Below are 17,653 nucleotides of genomic sequence, written 5' to 3' on the forward strand. Positions count from 1 at the left end.
ACTATTTTTTAGATTAAACTATTCATGTTGCTTATGGGATGTGGCACTAAAGCACAATAAATGCATTGAGAGGATGTGTTCAATGTGCATGCAGCTTTAGGTATCAAAGCAGGAAAGCCATTTTCTTGAGTCTCCACAACAAAGAGCCAGGATATTTTCATTTTGTGCAGACCATTAACTTATATTTTAGGATGTTACGACGTTTTCAACGAATACAATAAAAGCACATCCAAGTCAATCTCCTACCACAATATACAGCAGAATATATGAAAGTTTGAAATAGGCATTTTGATAGAAATCTAAATGCTGTTTGGAAGGACTTGTTCCCCCTTTTAATGACACTATAGGCTATGCACAGTTAATGACTTGGGGCAGAAATATAATGTTTAAAACAAACACAGAACTTTAAACGTAACTACTATTATTATATACTTAATTTGAAATACACTAAGTACAATGTTCATTGTGATTGAAATCCTCTATCATTGATTATTATTTATGACATCGCTTCACATGTTAATTTTGTGATAGCATTGGCAATATAATTATTAAATAATCATCATTAATTATTGGTGTAGTCGGCGAGTTGTGTCAGAAACAAGTTTTTTTTTCTTGTGAGGATGAGTTCACTATATTGTCCATCCAGTGAAGTCTATAGGAAGGGGAGAGAATACGATTTATTCTGTTTATATCTTGTTCTTTTACCAATTTGCCTTCTCATTATTCATCTTCATTTATATCATATTATTATCATTATTATTATTATTATTATTATTAAAGGTAGCTAAAACTATTAAGTATTCTTAGTATCTGCTGTGGAAAATCATAATTGAGAAGTCAGCTCTGAAAAGTTCAGGAATAGTTCCATTCAATTAATGACATTCTAAATGTACAAAAAAAAAAGAAGAAAAAACGCAAACTAGCAGAAATCTTTGGAATGGCTAAAATAAACCAAACACCTTCCTGAGTTACTTCCAAATTCCATCACAGCAAAGAGAGCGAGCCACAAATAAGTGAACTAGCCAGTTCATTCCCTGCAATGGCTCACATAAATAACACATTGTCTGGTGAGCTGTTCTTTGTGCGTCTCAGAAAGACCCGGGGCTAAGTGATGGATGTTTATATTGATCCAACAACTTGGGCTTGATGGCCCCGGCATCGGCCAGCTTTCAGGCTGCAACAAAAGCTTTAGAGAGGATGAAGGATGAGTCCCGGCTCAACACAACCCATGGGAATGCTGCTGCACTGAGATGTGCCGAGGAGTCTTTTTTCAGACGGAGGAGCAAAGGTCGGGGGAAGTTTTGGAACGAGGCAAAGAGGGCGGGATGGAGAGAGAAAAAGAAAGAATGTGTCAGCGAGAGTGAGGAATGTGATAAAAAGTGACTTCAGAGTAAATTCTGAGTGTTATCAAAGTGTTTTTTTTTGTAAAGGAATAAACAATTAGGGTCAACATGAAGGACTGACTTTTTGCTGGTTTAAGCAAAAATGTATTGTATGCCTGCATTTCTATTGTGACAGAGCCTAATCAAACCAATGACTGCATTTTTTATTTATTTATTGTGGGGCTTTTATGCTTTTATATAAGAATTCCAGGAAGAACAGAGTCTGAAAGGAGAGAGCGAACATTGAGCTACAGGTCGGATTCAACCCTGACTGCCCACTTTGAGGACTGCAGCCTCTGTACATGCCATGCGTGCACCTTTAAGCAGCTCAAAATCTTCATTAGTACACATATGCAATGCATTTTTCTCTCTGACACAAATTTAACATACTCCATCACAATTACAATTGCCATATTGAAGCCAAGCTATTGAACTGAGAGCGGAGCGACTTTGCGATTGTTTTTATTGGGTATTCTTGTTGTACGTTTTTAATTACAGAACTTTGACTGACCCTTCTACAGCTACTACACTATGAAGAATGCTGACTTTTTGTTTGACTTATTTTCTACATGAGCACTGTGATTACTTTTCAAACTGAAACTCAATGAGTGTGAAGACCCGTGCTGTGTTTTTTTTGTAAATACTCACAAATGTTTTTCACTAAACACTGTTAGATCCTGAAAGACTGTTTTCATAGACTCAAGCGAATGATTTTCAGTGGCATCAAAATGACATTTAAACATTTCAAGAATTGTCAGACATTTCACTATTATTCACAGTGTGTTTCCATAGCAACCGTTTAATATAATTTGTGTTTTTAGCCTTCACAGCTGCTGAAATAAACTTATTTGGGGAGTAAATCACATTAGGATTGCTTGTGAGCAAGATTTGTTACTGGTGAAATTTAATCTACAAGCAACCTCACAGTTCATGTTGCATGTTTACAAACCCCAAACATCTTCAGTTCACTATATAGCATCATATACAGTATAGTATGGTCATGTTTGCACATTTCTTAACAAAATACAAAAAGTTCATGCATGCATTAGCATTGTCACATATAAAACATTAACTTTAACAATGCTATATGGTTATAATTACTGTATTGCTATTGAATGGGCAAGCTTTTGCAATATTTGTGTTAAAGACAAGTGGAGGAAAATAGTTTCATTAAAGTTACTTTTTTACATAAAAGTCTTTGGTTCTGTGAAAAACAAAAGAAAAGAGGAGATGAACTTATTTTGAATGAAAACAGAGAAACCAGCTTTATTGATCGAAATATATATTTAAATAAATGATTTATGAGAGATTACATTTCTCAAATGTCTTTGTTGGATGCAGGTCTCTTTATTCCCGCAAAGTAACCTCCTTGTACACCTCAATACACTGAACTTGCATTAAAAAACATAAATTTAAAAAAAAGCACCTGCAGGGAGTCAGTGTGAAAAGTAGTGTGAGTGAAGGGCTCACCTTTTCTCCGGTGCGGCCCCCTCCTGTGAGGTGTGTGCTGCTGTCCGTGTGCTCTGTGACGCACATGCTCCTTGACCCGGCTCTTTGACCTCTTATCCAGTCCTGGCAGTGATGCACAAATGTCCTGGCCCATGCACCTGTGTGAGTACTCAGCCCAGGTGAAGAACCAGGACAGCCACAGGAGACATGCAGTGAGCTGCATCTTCAGTCAGAAACACCAAGAGCCCTACGACAGCAACACTGCTGTACAGTTCATCCCCCCACTGTGTGACCTGTCCTACATACAACTTGGTAATAGTAAATAGTGAAACAGCATGTTGTCTTGGTCCTCAGACATGGCTGTGTGCTCCTGCTCCCTCCCTGTTTGATTTGGCTGCTCCTGCTCAACCCGTCTCCCTCCTCTGTGGGTCCCTTTCTCCCCCCCACGAGGAGGGCGAAGTAGGGGGGAAACAATGATGAAAAAAACAAGTTTCAGACCTCATGCTGAGCGAGTAGTGAGGGAGAGGGGACCAAGGGGTACTGTCTTGTCCAACAACATCTGTGCCATTCGTTTTGTAGGAGAATAGGAGGGGGGAACACAGAGAAGTCTGTTTCTCAGGTCGGATCTTTTACCCAAATCAAACTTCAGACTACGTGATAGATCCAAAACTGGAGGGGGGGGGGGGGTTATATCACGTCGAGCATTGCATTTGCTTTATCAATTCGAAAACTACTTTTTTGATGTATTTGAGCACACATTTGGGTAAAAAAATTTTTGTTACTGTTTGAATTTTGATTGTTGTTTTGTTTTTTGTAGTTTAGTAAAGAGCTTTATGTGTGCAGCCTTGGAGTCCAGGAGACATTTCCATTAAGGTCATTTAAAGTGTATTGTGACGTAATATATTGTGTCAGATGGTGAAGTATTGTATTGCATCGTGTCGCATCGATCGTTATCTTACAATGACACATTGTATGGTAAAGTATCGAATCATGTTTTATGGTATGGTACATCTTATGTTCTTGTATCGTATCATATCATATGGTGTCATATCACGTCATATTGTATGCTATCTTATCTTAGTAAATCAATTCTTATCTTTTCATATCATCGTTTTATATTGTATTGTTTCTTGTCAAGTCATATCCCATCGTATCACATTGTATTGTAACATATCAAATGGAATCGTATCATGTAATAATGTTTCACATGTTATTGTGTCATGTCGTATTGTATCGTACGGTATCATATCATAGCTTTATTAATTTTTAACACATGGACAGGATTAGTAGTCAGTCTGCAGTAGTTACATTTTTCAAAGCGAGGAGCATTTCTTGACCTTCACAAGAAGATTCCATTTTGAGCAGTTGAGATGTAAATGATGGGACCAGATGAATGTTGTGTCTTTTGACAAACAGCTTGAAAAAGACTAAATGGGTTCAAAGGCCTCTCTTTCTCTCAGCTCCCCCAGCCTCCCACCAGTCAACTCGCCAAGCAAATTTGTAGCTGCCTGTCTGCACAGTATGAGTCTCATACATCATCTCGAGAAGAAAACAAAAGTACAGAGTCAGGCTTGTCGGCTAGAAAAGTTCTGCTTTAATTTCAAACGCAGTCACTTTGTCTGCTTCGGGTGGACTTCCCCAATTTACACGGATAATACTCCCAATTCAGTTTGCTTTTGAATCTGCCCATAAACAAAACAAAAGGGGTTCCATTCAAATTTCTTTTTCTGTGCTGGATCAGTTCATGCACAATTACTCTCATAAGGGATGGCATCTCATCGAAACACACATTAGTATTTGAGTAATCAGACTTTTATAGTAACACTGTTTTTTAATTCAATTTCTTTTGTATTTAAAGGTCCAATCTGTGAGATAACTACTGACTTAAATCATAAAGTGACCTAACAATATCATCAGACAATAAGGAAACATGTTTAATTTACTGTGCAGACTGGTTTGTTTTTTGAACAGATATTACTGATTCTACCCAAAATAAAAAACCTCTGCATTTTTCTAATAAGCTCCATGAGCAGAAACGTGGTCAAATTTGGATAAATACTGGGAGCTGATTAAACACAACAACATAGTTCTACAAAACATGAAAGTGATTAGCTGCCCGGAGAGCTGTTGCCAATGTCCATTTGTTGTCCCTCCATTTGTTCGGCCTTTGTGCAGATAAAGAGTGTCTAAAAGATTTAACATTCACTAACATAAAACAACAACACACTATATGAACAAACTTCTGTTTGTATAGAGTTTTTGGCTGCACAAAGAGCCTTTACAACATGTCACAACTCCACATTCATACACTGATGGTAGAGGCTGCTGTGTATGAGACAGAAGTAACTAATCCCACTTAACTAAGTTTAATAGCCGTTCTCATGTCTTTATCCATATATATATATATATATATATGCACTATAGTTCTGTGTACATCTGTTCACTACTGCATAATTATACTTCTGTTTACATCTTTAGTCCGATCTTTGTCTACTTAGACATTCTTTTGTATCTAACTTTGTAATTTTGTATCATAACTTTGCACTTGTCTTTTGACACTTGGTTAGATTTTTAGTATAGCTGCACTGTCCTTCATTTACTGCTTTGTGTGCCTTTGAATTGCCCCCCGGGGACAAATAACGTTTTTTTTAATTGAATTCATATGCATTCACACGCCGCTGACGAAGAAGCAGCAGCAATTCATGGTTAAGTGTCTTGTCCAATAGGACACAAAATGATTCCAGTTTGTTCCTTTTAGAAATCAAAACTACAACATGGAACCTCAAGAGAGACAATAAAACAGAGCAGTGAAGTTGTTATTAACAGAAACTTCTAAAATGTGATATTCTTTATCAATATTTATATACTTACCCTTAAAGGGCGTTTGGGTCAATATTAAGGCAAAGTATTGTTAATAAACTGTAAGGCTCAAAAAAAAAAAAAAACTGTACCGCAGTAAGTCATGCACTTCTACAGGTAAAATGTGGCAAATATCAGGCAATGTCTATGATGACACAATATTTCAAACTATGTATTTAAACAAAGTATTTTTATAGTTTAACTTCAGTTTTCTTAGTGTTGATCTTTTATGTCACTAAACTTAAAGTTAGGACAGCTCAGTAGCTAACATGTGAAAACATACATTGTAGGTTTATAGGCGTCCGAACACATCTGAGCATGCTCTGTGGATCACTTTGACCACCCATGTTCAACTATTGTGGCCATCTTCTTTGATCATTGTCGCCACTGCCTTTCCAATCTTGGTCAATGCTCAATCATCTCCCCAACACTGTCAAAACGGACCTCCCCATAGGGTGAGTTTCGGCCCCTCGACGGGACGTCGTGTCCGAGCAGCAGAGGGCCTTTTGGTGTGCGACCTGACCTCTAATGTGGTCCTTCATCATCTCACCGAGACGCAAATCCCTCCTGAGATTGAAAGAGAGAGAGAGAGAGGTAAAAGAGCGGCACCAATATCTCAGTTTGAGGATTTTACCCCCCATCCAGTGTGTGTTAATGATAGCATCCCTGGTATATATAAAAGTGCATAATAGAGCACATCAAGCAGCGCTGAGAAAAAAAACGTTTCCTGGCCTTAAATCTGCATAGTTTGTTACTCTGGTGACCGGGACTCGGTTCAACTCTGCGTTCCTTCCCAAACCTTTTCAGGGCTTTGACAAGCACCCTGCCTGTGAACTCTGATGTCCTCAGGTCTGCCAAGCATCCATTTCTTGCTATTAAACCTTTATTTAAACTGAGCCTGTTACGGATTTAAAATGAACTCGTTTATTTTTAGTTTTACCCCATGGAGCACTCATCAAGTTTATTGACCAAACTTCCTGAAAGGACAGCAAACATTGCCATCTGCTTGATTTAACATGAAGTGAAAAACATTCTATTGGGGATAAGTGCACCAAAATCCTTTCCTGAAATCCTTAAGGGACAGTTGTTGTTGTGTTGTGAGAGCCGGGTGGGGCGGTGACGGTATCACAAACAGGGGGCGAGATGGTCGAGGATGTGAACGGCAAGCCGGGAGTTCTGCTTGAGTGCATCTGAATGCAGGATCTACCCGAGAGCAGCAAACCCCCGATCCCTCCACAGTCTCAAAACCAAGCACCCTGAGCTTTCTGCTCACACCTCCTTGCCCCCCGCACCGCTCCCCCTTTTCTCTTTCTCACCCGCCCCCCCCTACCCACCCGTCCCTTTTATATGTCCAGCTGGCTACGCCACAAAGACTGTCTCCCAGTTTCCAAATGATCCTCAAACCCCCACACGCTTTGTTCTGCTCATTTTCCCACTCCCCTAAGACAGAGTTCGGTCTCAAAAATGAAAATGAGGAGAGGAAAGACAGGGAGGACGGAGAAGAAAGGATAAAAAAAGGATAGGTAGAGAGAGAGTGTGTGAATGAGGGAGGAGGACTGTCAGACCTTGGACGCCTCAGACGTCGCAGAGTTCTTGACTTGGCAATTTCAAGACAGCAGAGAAATATTGGAAACACCTTTTTTCATTGCGACCTGATGAGAAAAACTGTATGACTCTTCTCACACAGGCCGATAGAGAGTTGAAGGCAAAGAGGATTTCTCTGCCCACTGAACTCCTTCCTTCAGTCTCAGTTCCTCCTAAGATGGCTGGTTTGCCAGTGCCACTTTCTGCAGGGGCTGAGATCATGTTTTGTGGTAATCATGCGGTCAATTACAGGCAACAAGTCCCTCCAGGTTGTAAGGTTTCAGATCCACTATCCCACCCTGCTTTGCCCCCCCCCCCCCCCCCCCCCCCTCAGGTTCCCCAGCTTGTGTGAAATCATGCGCCGGATTGTTGTGCAGAAAAAGGACCACAGTTTAGAGATGTGGGCTGGAACTAATAGGATTGGTTTTGATTCATTAGATTCTCTTTCATCGTCCTGGTTGGAATTCCACTCCACGTCTCCTCGGGCTTCACACTTTTAAAATGGAGGTGGGAGGGGGAAGTGTTTATAATTGAGCCTCTAGACTGAAAAAGCTCATTACTCACTGCAGAATCATCTGCTCTTTCTTACTAAACATATAATATGCATGATAACCATCTGAATGCTGTGATTTATTTATCAAACCCTCCAACAACACAGCACAGGAGATGCTTCAATGGTTGGCAACATGTGTCATTAAAATGTAAAATTGAAATGTATAGTTTCTAATTGGCCGCATCGACAGCTGCAGGTTACATATGTAACATCCATTCTTTATTAACATTCTGGACAGGTGGAGTCCAAAGCAGGCAGGATTGTTGGATCCACAGCTCCTGCTGCCAATGTCCAATCTGTCCTTGGGCAAGACACTTAACCTCAGGTTGGTCCTGCTGCTTTGTCAGTAGCGTGTGAACGGATTAGTTACTTCAGATGGTCACTTTACAGAGCAGCCTCTGACATCAGTGTGTGAATGCGTCGTTTTGACTTGCAGCGTAAAAGCACTTTAAGTAGTCAGAAGACAAGAAAAGCGCTAATAGAGCTCATGTCCATTTACCATTTAAACTTCTAACTACACAAACATAAACTAGCAATGTACAGATTCCTTCCTTTGGCTGGCTAGCAGGTGGATTACCTGTGGCCTCATGTTGCTCCCGCTCTGCATAAATTCTGTTTAAAACTGGGGTGTAAAGTCCAGACTTAACCCTATACTGAAACTATAGTTTATTTTTAACGTCAGTTGACTTGATATGCATGAGGACATAAGGTTCATTTTGCCTAACAAAGCGCAACGTCCAACCTAACCAAAACATCCTTGCAGAAACAATGTTTTGACCTCACATGGCCAATCAGAAACAAGCATTTTTCTTCATGCTAGTCTTGGTAGTGTCATCTCCTGTGCATAAAGTGGAAGTGTAGAGTAGGCCTTCCATGATACTGATGAAGCTTTATGATGAGGTCAAAGCTGAAGCCTACTACGTTAATCTAATGTGAAGTAACAGGGAGTTTAATGGTACTCTGTTTTGGGCAGAAGAAAAGATTTTTTCGCATGGAAAAAAGAAGCAGGAGTACAAAACTAAATCCTCAAGGAGAACAATGCAAACAGCTAAAAGAAGCCTTAGCTGCTCGTTAACCCCCAAGTGACCCCACCTTTCAGAACGCTACACCAGGACACCCTTATTTCACAGAGGACTTTAGACCTAGATGTTAGATTTTAGATGTAACTTCTTCTTTTGAAACTATCTCAACTGGTGCAACTGCATGAACTCTTTCCTAAATTAAAAATACGTTCAAATGAGGCTACGTTTGACTTTACGCATATAAGCTGTTGCAAACTAGCGCTAACTAGCTAAAGGAAAAAACGCACTGACTTTATTTTTTGATGATGAGTACGTTGACATAATTCATTTAATTTTAAAGGTCACGTATTAAATTAATCAATAGTGGCAAGAAAAAGTTCCTTCAAAGGAGCAGAAACTTCAAGCAGAACCAGACTCAAGTGAAACATCACATGCCGACACTGGATGAATTAAAAAAAAGAGTTTGGAGTGAACAGAAGTTCAAGCTCAGTGTGATGAAGAGGCTCTCTAAAGGTCGGTGAAACAGGGAGAGAACAAAGGCCCTCTATTAGGAAAAAATATAAACCTTTATTCAGTAGGCTAAGTCATAGTCATCATGTTAAAAACAAGCAGAGCAACAATAAGTGGAGCTGCAAAAAGAGCCTCCCTCTGGAGGATTGTCTTCACACACCAGTCGACCCTTCAGTCCAAACGGATGGAAATCAACTGAATCAATGACTGTTTATTTATTAAACAGGTTTTTTTTCACCTCACCTTGGTATCGTTTTGATATTGTATTCCTGTGTATTTACTTTTGCATATGCAACGTATGTATTTATTTGTGCATTTGCTTGGGCACACGCTTTTAATTTGTGTGATTAGCGTATGAATTGTATATTATTTTATGAAATGTCTGAAATGCTCTTTATGCTGCTGTAAAGTGTGTTGATATGAAAGGTGCTATGGAAATAAATTTACCTTAAAAAAAAAGTCACAGTGTCGAGAGGAATGCTTCTCAAAAAGATTAAAACGAAATGTGTAGTCACTATTTTACCAGAGAACCTGGAGAACCAGTACATTGTAATTTTCATCAATAAAAGTTGCACTAGAACTTAATCTAATTGATTTTCTTTGGGAGGGACAATTTTCTGTATCAAACAATAAGGATTTCATGTTTTCATGAGAAAATTACCAATGCGTAATTTTAATTATGCATTACCAATACGTAATTTTAATTCCCAGTCCTGTGTATTACATAAATTCATGAGGAAGTCTTAAAGTGAAATTTAAGCTGCTCATCAGTTGGTTCAGGTAAAAGAAAAAAGAAAACTTTAAAATTAGATAACAGAGGTTACTGGGTCATCCGAGTGTTTCATTATCCTTTAACTTTTTACTTCCACTCGTCAGTGCAGGTCGAGAAGGAAGTACGGGAGTGCTTTACATGTGAAAAAATCAGAAACTGTTTATTCATCTCATGTTTTGGATGATCTGGAACAGTAACAAACACATTTACTCATATCATTTGTGTTTTCAGTTTTAAAAAACAGTTTACAGGCTGTTATCAAAGCACTGTCTCTCCTGCTGTTTCTGTTTGGCCTGCACTCCCCCGCCTCTCATCAGCCATGTTTGTGTCAAAGTTCTGTCTGCTGGGGATGTGTTCCTGGTGCCAGCTCGGACCCTTGCAGCTCTAGTGTGTTCTTAAGGCCTTGGCATGGACAGGCTCCAGGAGATGAAAAGGGAGCAGCATGAAGAATGCCACCAAAAAGACAAAACTGGCCACCGCCAACAGGATGTAACGCCCGATGAACAAAGAGTCCACGATCTGTAGAGAGAGAGAAAGGAAAAACACACTCATTGTCAAAAGTTCCAACTCATAACACACAAGCATTTTTTATCATATTCGAATATTTAACACATGGCAATAGCATGGCTGGTGACATGTTTCCTCAATGGGCCACCAGATGTCAGCAGAGAGCTGCCACAGGCCCTTTGTGGCGCATGAGTCTGACATATGATCTGCACACAAACAAAAAACAGGCATGATACCACTGATGCCTCGAAAGTTGGAATTTAACCAAATGTACTTCAAACCCCACATCACGTCTCGCATAGATTAAGCAGACCAGTAGCACCAGTAACACCAGCATGTTATCTGTCCATTGATGAGAAAACGTTTCCTGATTTAACCGTCATCTTTAAAGTAGCAACTGCTGCAAAGTGTAGCATCACGGAGAAGTATCAGATGTCATTTCTGATCACCCTTAGAGATACTTATGATCTATCTATCTATCTATCTATCTATCTATCTATCTATCTATCTATCTATCTATCTATCTATCTATCTATCCCTAAAAATCCCACAGGTCAAACAAAGCACTCTAAAAACATAGCAGTCATAAATCAGTGCACACTATTAAACACACCGCGGATGAAAAATTGTGAAGGGACTGACATAAGAAAATAAGAGTGTTTGCTAAAATAGGAATAAAATGACTGATTACAATTTTACCGAGCTGCAACTTTCATGATGAAAAATGAAGCTAATGTGCACAAAACTGTAGTTCCTCAAGTGTCCACTGGAGGCTGGCTGCAAAAGCCCCCAAAGTCACAAACACAGCCCGTGTTTATGTCAGTTTTAACCGCAGTAAGTTTGGTTCTGAATAGTTCCCATCTTTAAGTGTTTGATGAAGAAAATAGTATGATTTTACTCGGTTTTAAAAAAAGAGACTCTGTTACCGACAACTGTTCCCCCAACTGTTGAGATGAAGTAACGAAAGAATGATGCTTATAATGTGATCCGAAACAGAAGAGTGTGGACAAACAGACCGAACCAGAGCAGAGGATATAAGAATAGTCTAACCTCATGCTGTTCAACAAAAGTAAAACATCACAGTGCCAATTAGGCCAGTCCCAGACTAAGGCGGGGGGGGGGTTAAACCCCCGCCCGCCCGCCCGCCTGCCTGCTCCCACCCATGCGCTCAATAGCACATTAATAAAACATGGCCCACACTTTGGGTTCCTGCTTGCTGTGTAATTGGCAAATTAAAAAGTGAGATGTGTTAAATGCAACCATAAGAGACGCTATACATCATCCCCACCTCTCCGAGACACCAACACACACACACACACACACACACACACACACACACACACACACACACACACACACACACACACACACACACACACACACACACACACACACACACACACACACACACACACACACACACACACACACACACACACACACACACACACACACACACACACACACAGTCCCTGTTCGATGTCTCCTCAGTCAGCAGTATATCGGATGCTCTTCTGGTATTATCTGGCTTCAGGGCGATCTCTCGGTGTGTATTAGCGTGATCATGGGAGGCTCATGATCTAAATATTAACACACGCCCAAAGCCATCCGTGAAGTGTTGATTAAATCTAACATTGGGAACTTTGCAAACTATAAAGGTCTCCTTAGTAAAAAGACGAAAGAATATGAGCTCTTCTTCACATTTGGAGAAAGAACCGGCACTATTTCTTTTTATATTTAAGAGCCTGTTAAAATGAGTCATACATAAATGAAAATGATTATTACAGAAGATAACACACACACACACACACACACACACACACACGGTGTGCGGTGTCGCCTCTCCTCATAGACATCGTGCATGTTGAGCGGAGTAGAACAGTGCGACTCGTCAAGATGCGCTGTGGTAGCATTTTCCGACAAGGTAGCACATCGCGACAGAACACCGGCAAAGATGCTGTGAGAAAGCAAAGAACCCTGTCCTACTACAGTATATCGACGGTGACACGACTGTTTGAAGGTGGGACAGTCACACATTGTTGATTCAAATCAGAAGTATGCTAGCATCTTAAAAGACTCCCGCGTGTGTCTCAGTGGAGGCAGACATCTTGAAGACAGCCACGTGACAGTCGTTACTGCTTTAAACGCCCCTGAACGGATCAGATAGTGTAATTTTAACAATCGGAACCTGTCTGGGGTTAAAACAACCATGTTTAATTGACATTACAGCCACACATGAGGTTTGATGGATGAAGAAATCTGTCGGAGCAGTTCCAAACTTTTGCGCCCGAAAGTCAATCAAATACAAATCATGTAAACGCGGTGCTCAGGTTTAGAAAAACATGAATTCTTCTTGAATGAAAGTTGACACCTGAAAGCCAATTTAGAAGAGTTGGTGACTTTTCTACAGGATAAATAATGCCTACTCTTGAAACACTCACATATGTTTCATGTATTGGTGGTGTACTGAAATGCAGTGAGCCTCTGTGTTCTGCTGCTCTGCCTCAGTCTTTGCACAAAAGCTATAAAACGAGAGCTGGCCGGGACACGCTCTGCTCTGCTATTTCTCTGGGATGGCAGCTTGCTTGGCAGATCTGGCCGGCTTATTGGCACGACCCGCGGCAACATGGGGGGAGCGTTTGTTCTGTGTTGCTGTTGGACTAAGATAAAGCAGAACAGGCCTTTTTTTTTTTTTTTTACACAACAAGCACATACACAGACGTGTACACACACAGGAACATATGCTATTTAAAAGGTATGCAGTGCTGTGGCTACTGGCCTATAGCACAGATAAGCTTAATATATTCACCTAGCTCTAAACTGAAAGGAGCCTCTTTCAGCCTCCTTTTTTATAAAATCATATAAATAATAGTTACAAGCACACATTATCAATACATATGAATAACCTTGAAGATAAATGATAAAGCACAGATACATGTTTGAATCTACTTTTTAGGAGAATGTGACCATTCAGCTAAATGAAGGCGTTTGTTTGTGGGCTCCCAACCAGTGATCTTACTACCCCAAACATTTGGAGGTGAATGAAGCCAAATGGCCTCGCAACAAGACTGAAAATGATCCCAGGCCTGTTTTTTTTTTTTTTATGCAAAACTTGTGTACATAAAGCTCTCATTATGCATGAGCAACAATAACAGACAGAAATAACACACAGGAGCCTGTGTCTGCTGCAACAATACATGGACTCATATCGTCATTTGGAAGAGTTCCTGCTCCCAGTTTGGGCAGCAGTGTAGTTTTTAAAGTGTTAGATGTCATGTGAACACTTTTTATAGCATATCAAACTAAGCCTCTGTTGTTTGCATATTAATATATCCTTGGATAAATGGAATCAAAGAGGGTGAATTTACTTTGCTGACAATTAAAATTAAATTAAAAGACACTTTATTAAAAAAACAAATAGTGTGTTGTGGCCCTCAGCATCTGTATGAGACGTACTTCACTTTCAATTCAATCCAACGTCAGTGAGATAAAATGTATGTGACAGAGGGCATGTATTTTGCAGCTTGAGACAGGAATGGACTAAAACTGAAACACGAGTGTTGAGAATCTCCAGGAAGCAGCAAAGCAGACAGCCATCTCTATGAATGAGATGAAGTGACACTTGCTGATTGGCTGAGTGTGAGAGTTAATGCATGAGCTGCTGTTTTGGTAAATGTAATAGATTGTTCATCCCTCACCTGCCTTTGAGCCCAACTAGACGAAAGACCACATCTCACTAGAGACGGGACCAATCTGATATCAGTATCAGGTCTGATATAGACGTAATTCACATGTCGGACTGACGCTGCCGATCAACGTCACAGAGCGAAATGGTTGAGATGAGAATATTCTGAGCTCGCACGGTCTCACACTGAACTGTAAGAAGTGTCCACAATCGTCTTCAACAGCTCGTTATATGAAATCAAAAGTACAATTCTGACGCCTCAGTTCAAGAGATTTCATTTCATCGTTAATAACATCATAATAACAAGTGTGACCAATTGTCTGGAACAGTGGTTCTCAAAGTGGGGGTCGGGACCCCCTGGGGGGTTGTGAGACACTAAGAGGGGGATCGGAAGATTCCTTCCAAAAACATAAAAAATGAAAAATGGTTTAAAGTTGCATATTTGATCTTTTATTGGAACAATAAATACAAAACCAAAAGTTCACGAGATTCCGTGTGTTCGTCTTTTAGTGTTCCTTATAATAAGTGTTTGGAGAGGCCCAACAGTGAGCTTGGCTGTGTGCAGTGCTAAACGTTTTAACTAGCTCCAGGGACAATGGGGTGTTACATTGGGGAGTTTGGGAAACCGTGTTCTAGAAGACTATTCTGGAAGATTCAGGAGTTATTGTAAGTAGAAGTCTGGACACAGGCGCTCCATTCGTTGAAGACTTGTGCACATGGCACAGAGAGATAAACAATAACATCTAACGTACTTCAGCAAAGAGCAGAGATGAAAAAGCTTGAATCGGGGATGAAAACATCCATCATGTGATATATATCTACCAATCATTCCAACAAAACAACCGATGGAGTGAGTCAGAAAGTGAACATTAATCAGATTGTCTTTTAAAACCAACCTCTCATGAAATGAATGGAACGGAAAAAGTAGTGTGTAAGTAAGTGTGTCATGTAAGAGGGACAGTTACAGAGACAAGGAGAGACCGTCCAGCCACTTAAAGGTCACACCTGTTCCTGTGAAGTGAGTGTCATATCAGAGCTCAGAGCTCACCTCTGTCTCCTTTAAAGGGAGCGCTGTCTCAGGACTGCGAGGGAAAAACACCAGGGCCAAAGTGACGGATAGAGCCAGGAGGAACACGGGGATAACTCCTAACCTGAGGACACACACACAGAGACACACACACACAGAGACACACACACACACACAGAGAGACACACAAAGTAAATAAATAAATAAAGATTGACAAACACACACGCACACAGCAGTAAATGCAGAGTTATCTGAGGATAATGTTGTGTTGTAAAAAGACTTGTGTACTCTAATTGATAAAGCAGCCATTCTTAACAGCTTTAATCAGCACTTTGTGTCTTCACATCCTTTATTTGGGTCCTTACATCTCGAAACCAAAACCCCAAAGCCTCGTGAACAGAAGCTTCACTTTACCGTTTACAGCCCTCGATTACATCTGGTTCAACGATTCAATTTGACTCCTTTTGATGTAAACGAGGTTTAAAAGAAAAACCTCATGACCTCACAAGCTTGATCCTTACTTTCCGAAGTGAGCTTCAGAACTTCTAGCTGATTACTTTTGTGGGAATTGAAGTCAACTTTGAAGGATACAGAAAGTGGCACTTTGGTTATTGTGTTAGCTCTGTAGTTTTGACTAAACTGGTTTTCACCAGGTGATGAATCATAAATGCTTTTCTGTCCCTTTAACTTGTGCTGAGTTGTAGAGTAGGACATTACCACACACATTCTTATAGTTCTGCAGGACTATAATCATAGGCTTTACACTGGTAAATAATAGAAAATGTACTAAAGATGAACTTATGTAAACAATAACAATTTGAAAAGTTGTTTAACTATTCAATCATGGCTCAATAGTTCCTGTGTCTGATGTAAAGGAACAGCCATGTCCATATTTATCTACAGGACCTGGACCGGTCCAGTCACCCAAAACTGTAGTTATTTCTCGATCTCTCTTGGTACACAGAAAATATAAGATGTGACATTGACTCAAATGTTAGAGTATTTATCTGCCTGACACTGAGAGACAGCATGAGGAATGTATGAATACATGTTTCTTTACCTGTAAACACTTGTGATTTTTTAGTGAATAAGAGGCTTCCTGTTGGCTCAGACATTTTGGGTTATAACGATACTAATGCCACAGTTTAAGTTTAAGTTTAAAGTTTAAGTTGTTATTAAATCAGTGTGTTTTAGCCGACATACCGACATTAAAGTGGTAGAAAAGCCAAAGGAGTCTGATTCACATAAAGGAATATAACACCTCCTGTCAAGGTATAATTTATATACAATGCACATTTCTTCTGGCTGAGTGAATGTGTGTGTGTGTGTGTGTGTGTGTGTTTTTTTTGTTGGTACTCACTTTGCAGATCCAGATGCTCTGAGCAGCATCAACCCAAACACAACAGCTGATATCCAAACAACAGCCACGATGATGATCCCCGTCCCGACCTCTGACACACTGTTACCCATTTTATTCAGCCGAGTGACACGTGGTTAACATCACAGGCGGTAAAACAAGTTCATTTGGTAAATGTCTGCTCGTCATCGGCAGCTTCCCATGTTGTTGGGATTAGTTAGCGATTACTGCTAACCAGCTCCTCCTGTGTGCCGAGATAAAAACAGGATGTTAACTTGAAATGTTTAATGTGCAATTCTCTCCCGTTAATAGAAATGCTAAAGCTTAAAGTCTGTGATAGTAACCCGCTATTTTTTGAGCAAAGGCGAAACAGTTCAACGGATACGGTCCTTAAGCGTCTTCTGCTTCCTGGTAACAGAAAACTAGATTCTGATTGGACGACAAATCTAAACAGGCCAATCATATGCGTTGTTAGTGAAAATCCTAACAACAGACCTTCAAAACTACCACAGTTAGTTTGACCAGCGTAGATTCCGATGCCACTGCGGTTTATTGGAAGAAGACGTATCACAGTGACCCTCTTCTGATTTATCTTGTCCGACAGGGCTAATGTACGATCTTTATATTTAGTCCGATTTAAGAGAATTTCACCCTATTAAATCATGTTATAGGCTTAATAAAAAACAGCAACAATTTACAAAATACAACAGATCCTTATTAACATTTAAAGTAGCTGCTTTATGCTGTGATGTTTCCTCTGCCATCTCAGCAAAATCAGAGAAACTGAAGGCTGCATCGATGAATCGATGGCAGCATGCATTTTGGATAGGCCTATGTAAAGCTTCTGTCCTGGTGTTTGAAGTATTTCTGCTCTGTCACTGAATAACCTGCAAAGGTGTTAAACTGCAAATAAAATATAGCCTTAAGTTAAGTAGCTAACAAACCA

The 17,653-nt window shown here is 40.0% G+C and overlaps 1 protein-coding gene across 1 annotated transcript; it reads right to left on the reverse strand.

The window, feature by feature from the left end:
* Positions 1 to 10,270: 10,270 nt before the first annotated feature.
* On the reverse strand, positions 10,271 to 17,132 carry tmem218 (transmembrane protein 218). The gene is made up of 3 exons (XM_079356483.1): positions 16,711 to 17,132; positions 15,372 to 15,474; positions 10,271 to 10,650 (listed from the first exon to the last, which is right to left on the reverse strand). The coding sequence occupies exons 1-3, from the start codon at positions 16,818 to 16,820 to the stop codon at positions 10,516 to 10,518; spliced, it is 348 nt and encodes a 115-aa protein (XP_079212609.1). The 5' UTR covers positions 16,821 to 17,132; the 3' UTR covers positions 10,271 to 10,515.
* Positions 17,133 to 17,653: the final 521 nt, after the last annotated feature.

The sequence above is a fragment of the Symphodus melops genome (assembly GCF_947650265.1).
Source record: "Symphodus melops genome assembly, chromosome: 11".
NCBI classification, from domain to species: domain Eukaryota; kingdom Metazoa; phylum Chordata; class Actinopteri; order Labriformes; family Labridae; genus Symphodus; species Symphodus melops.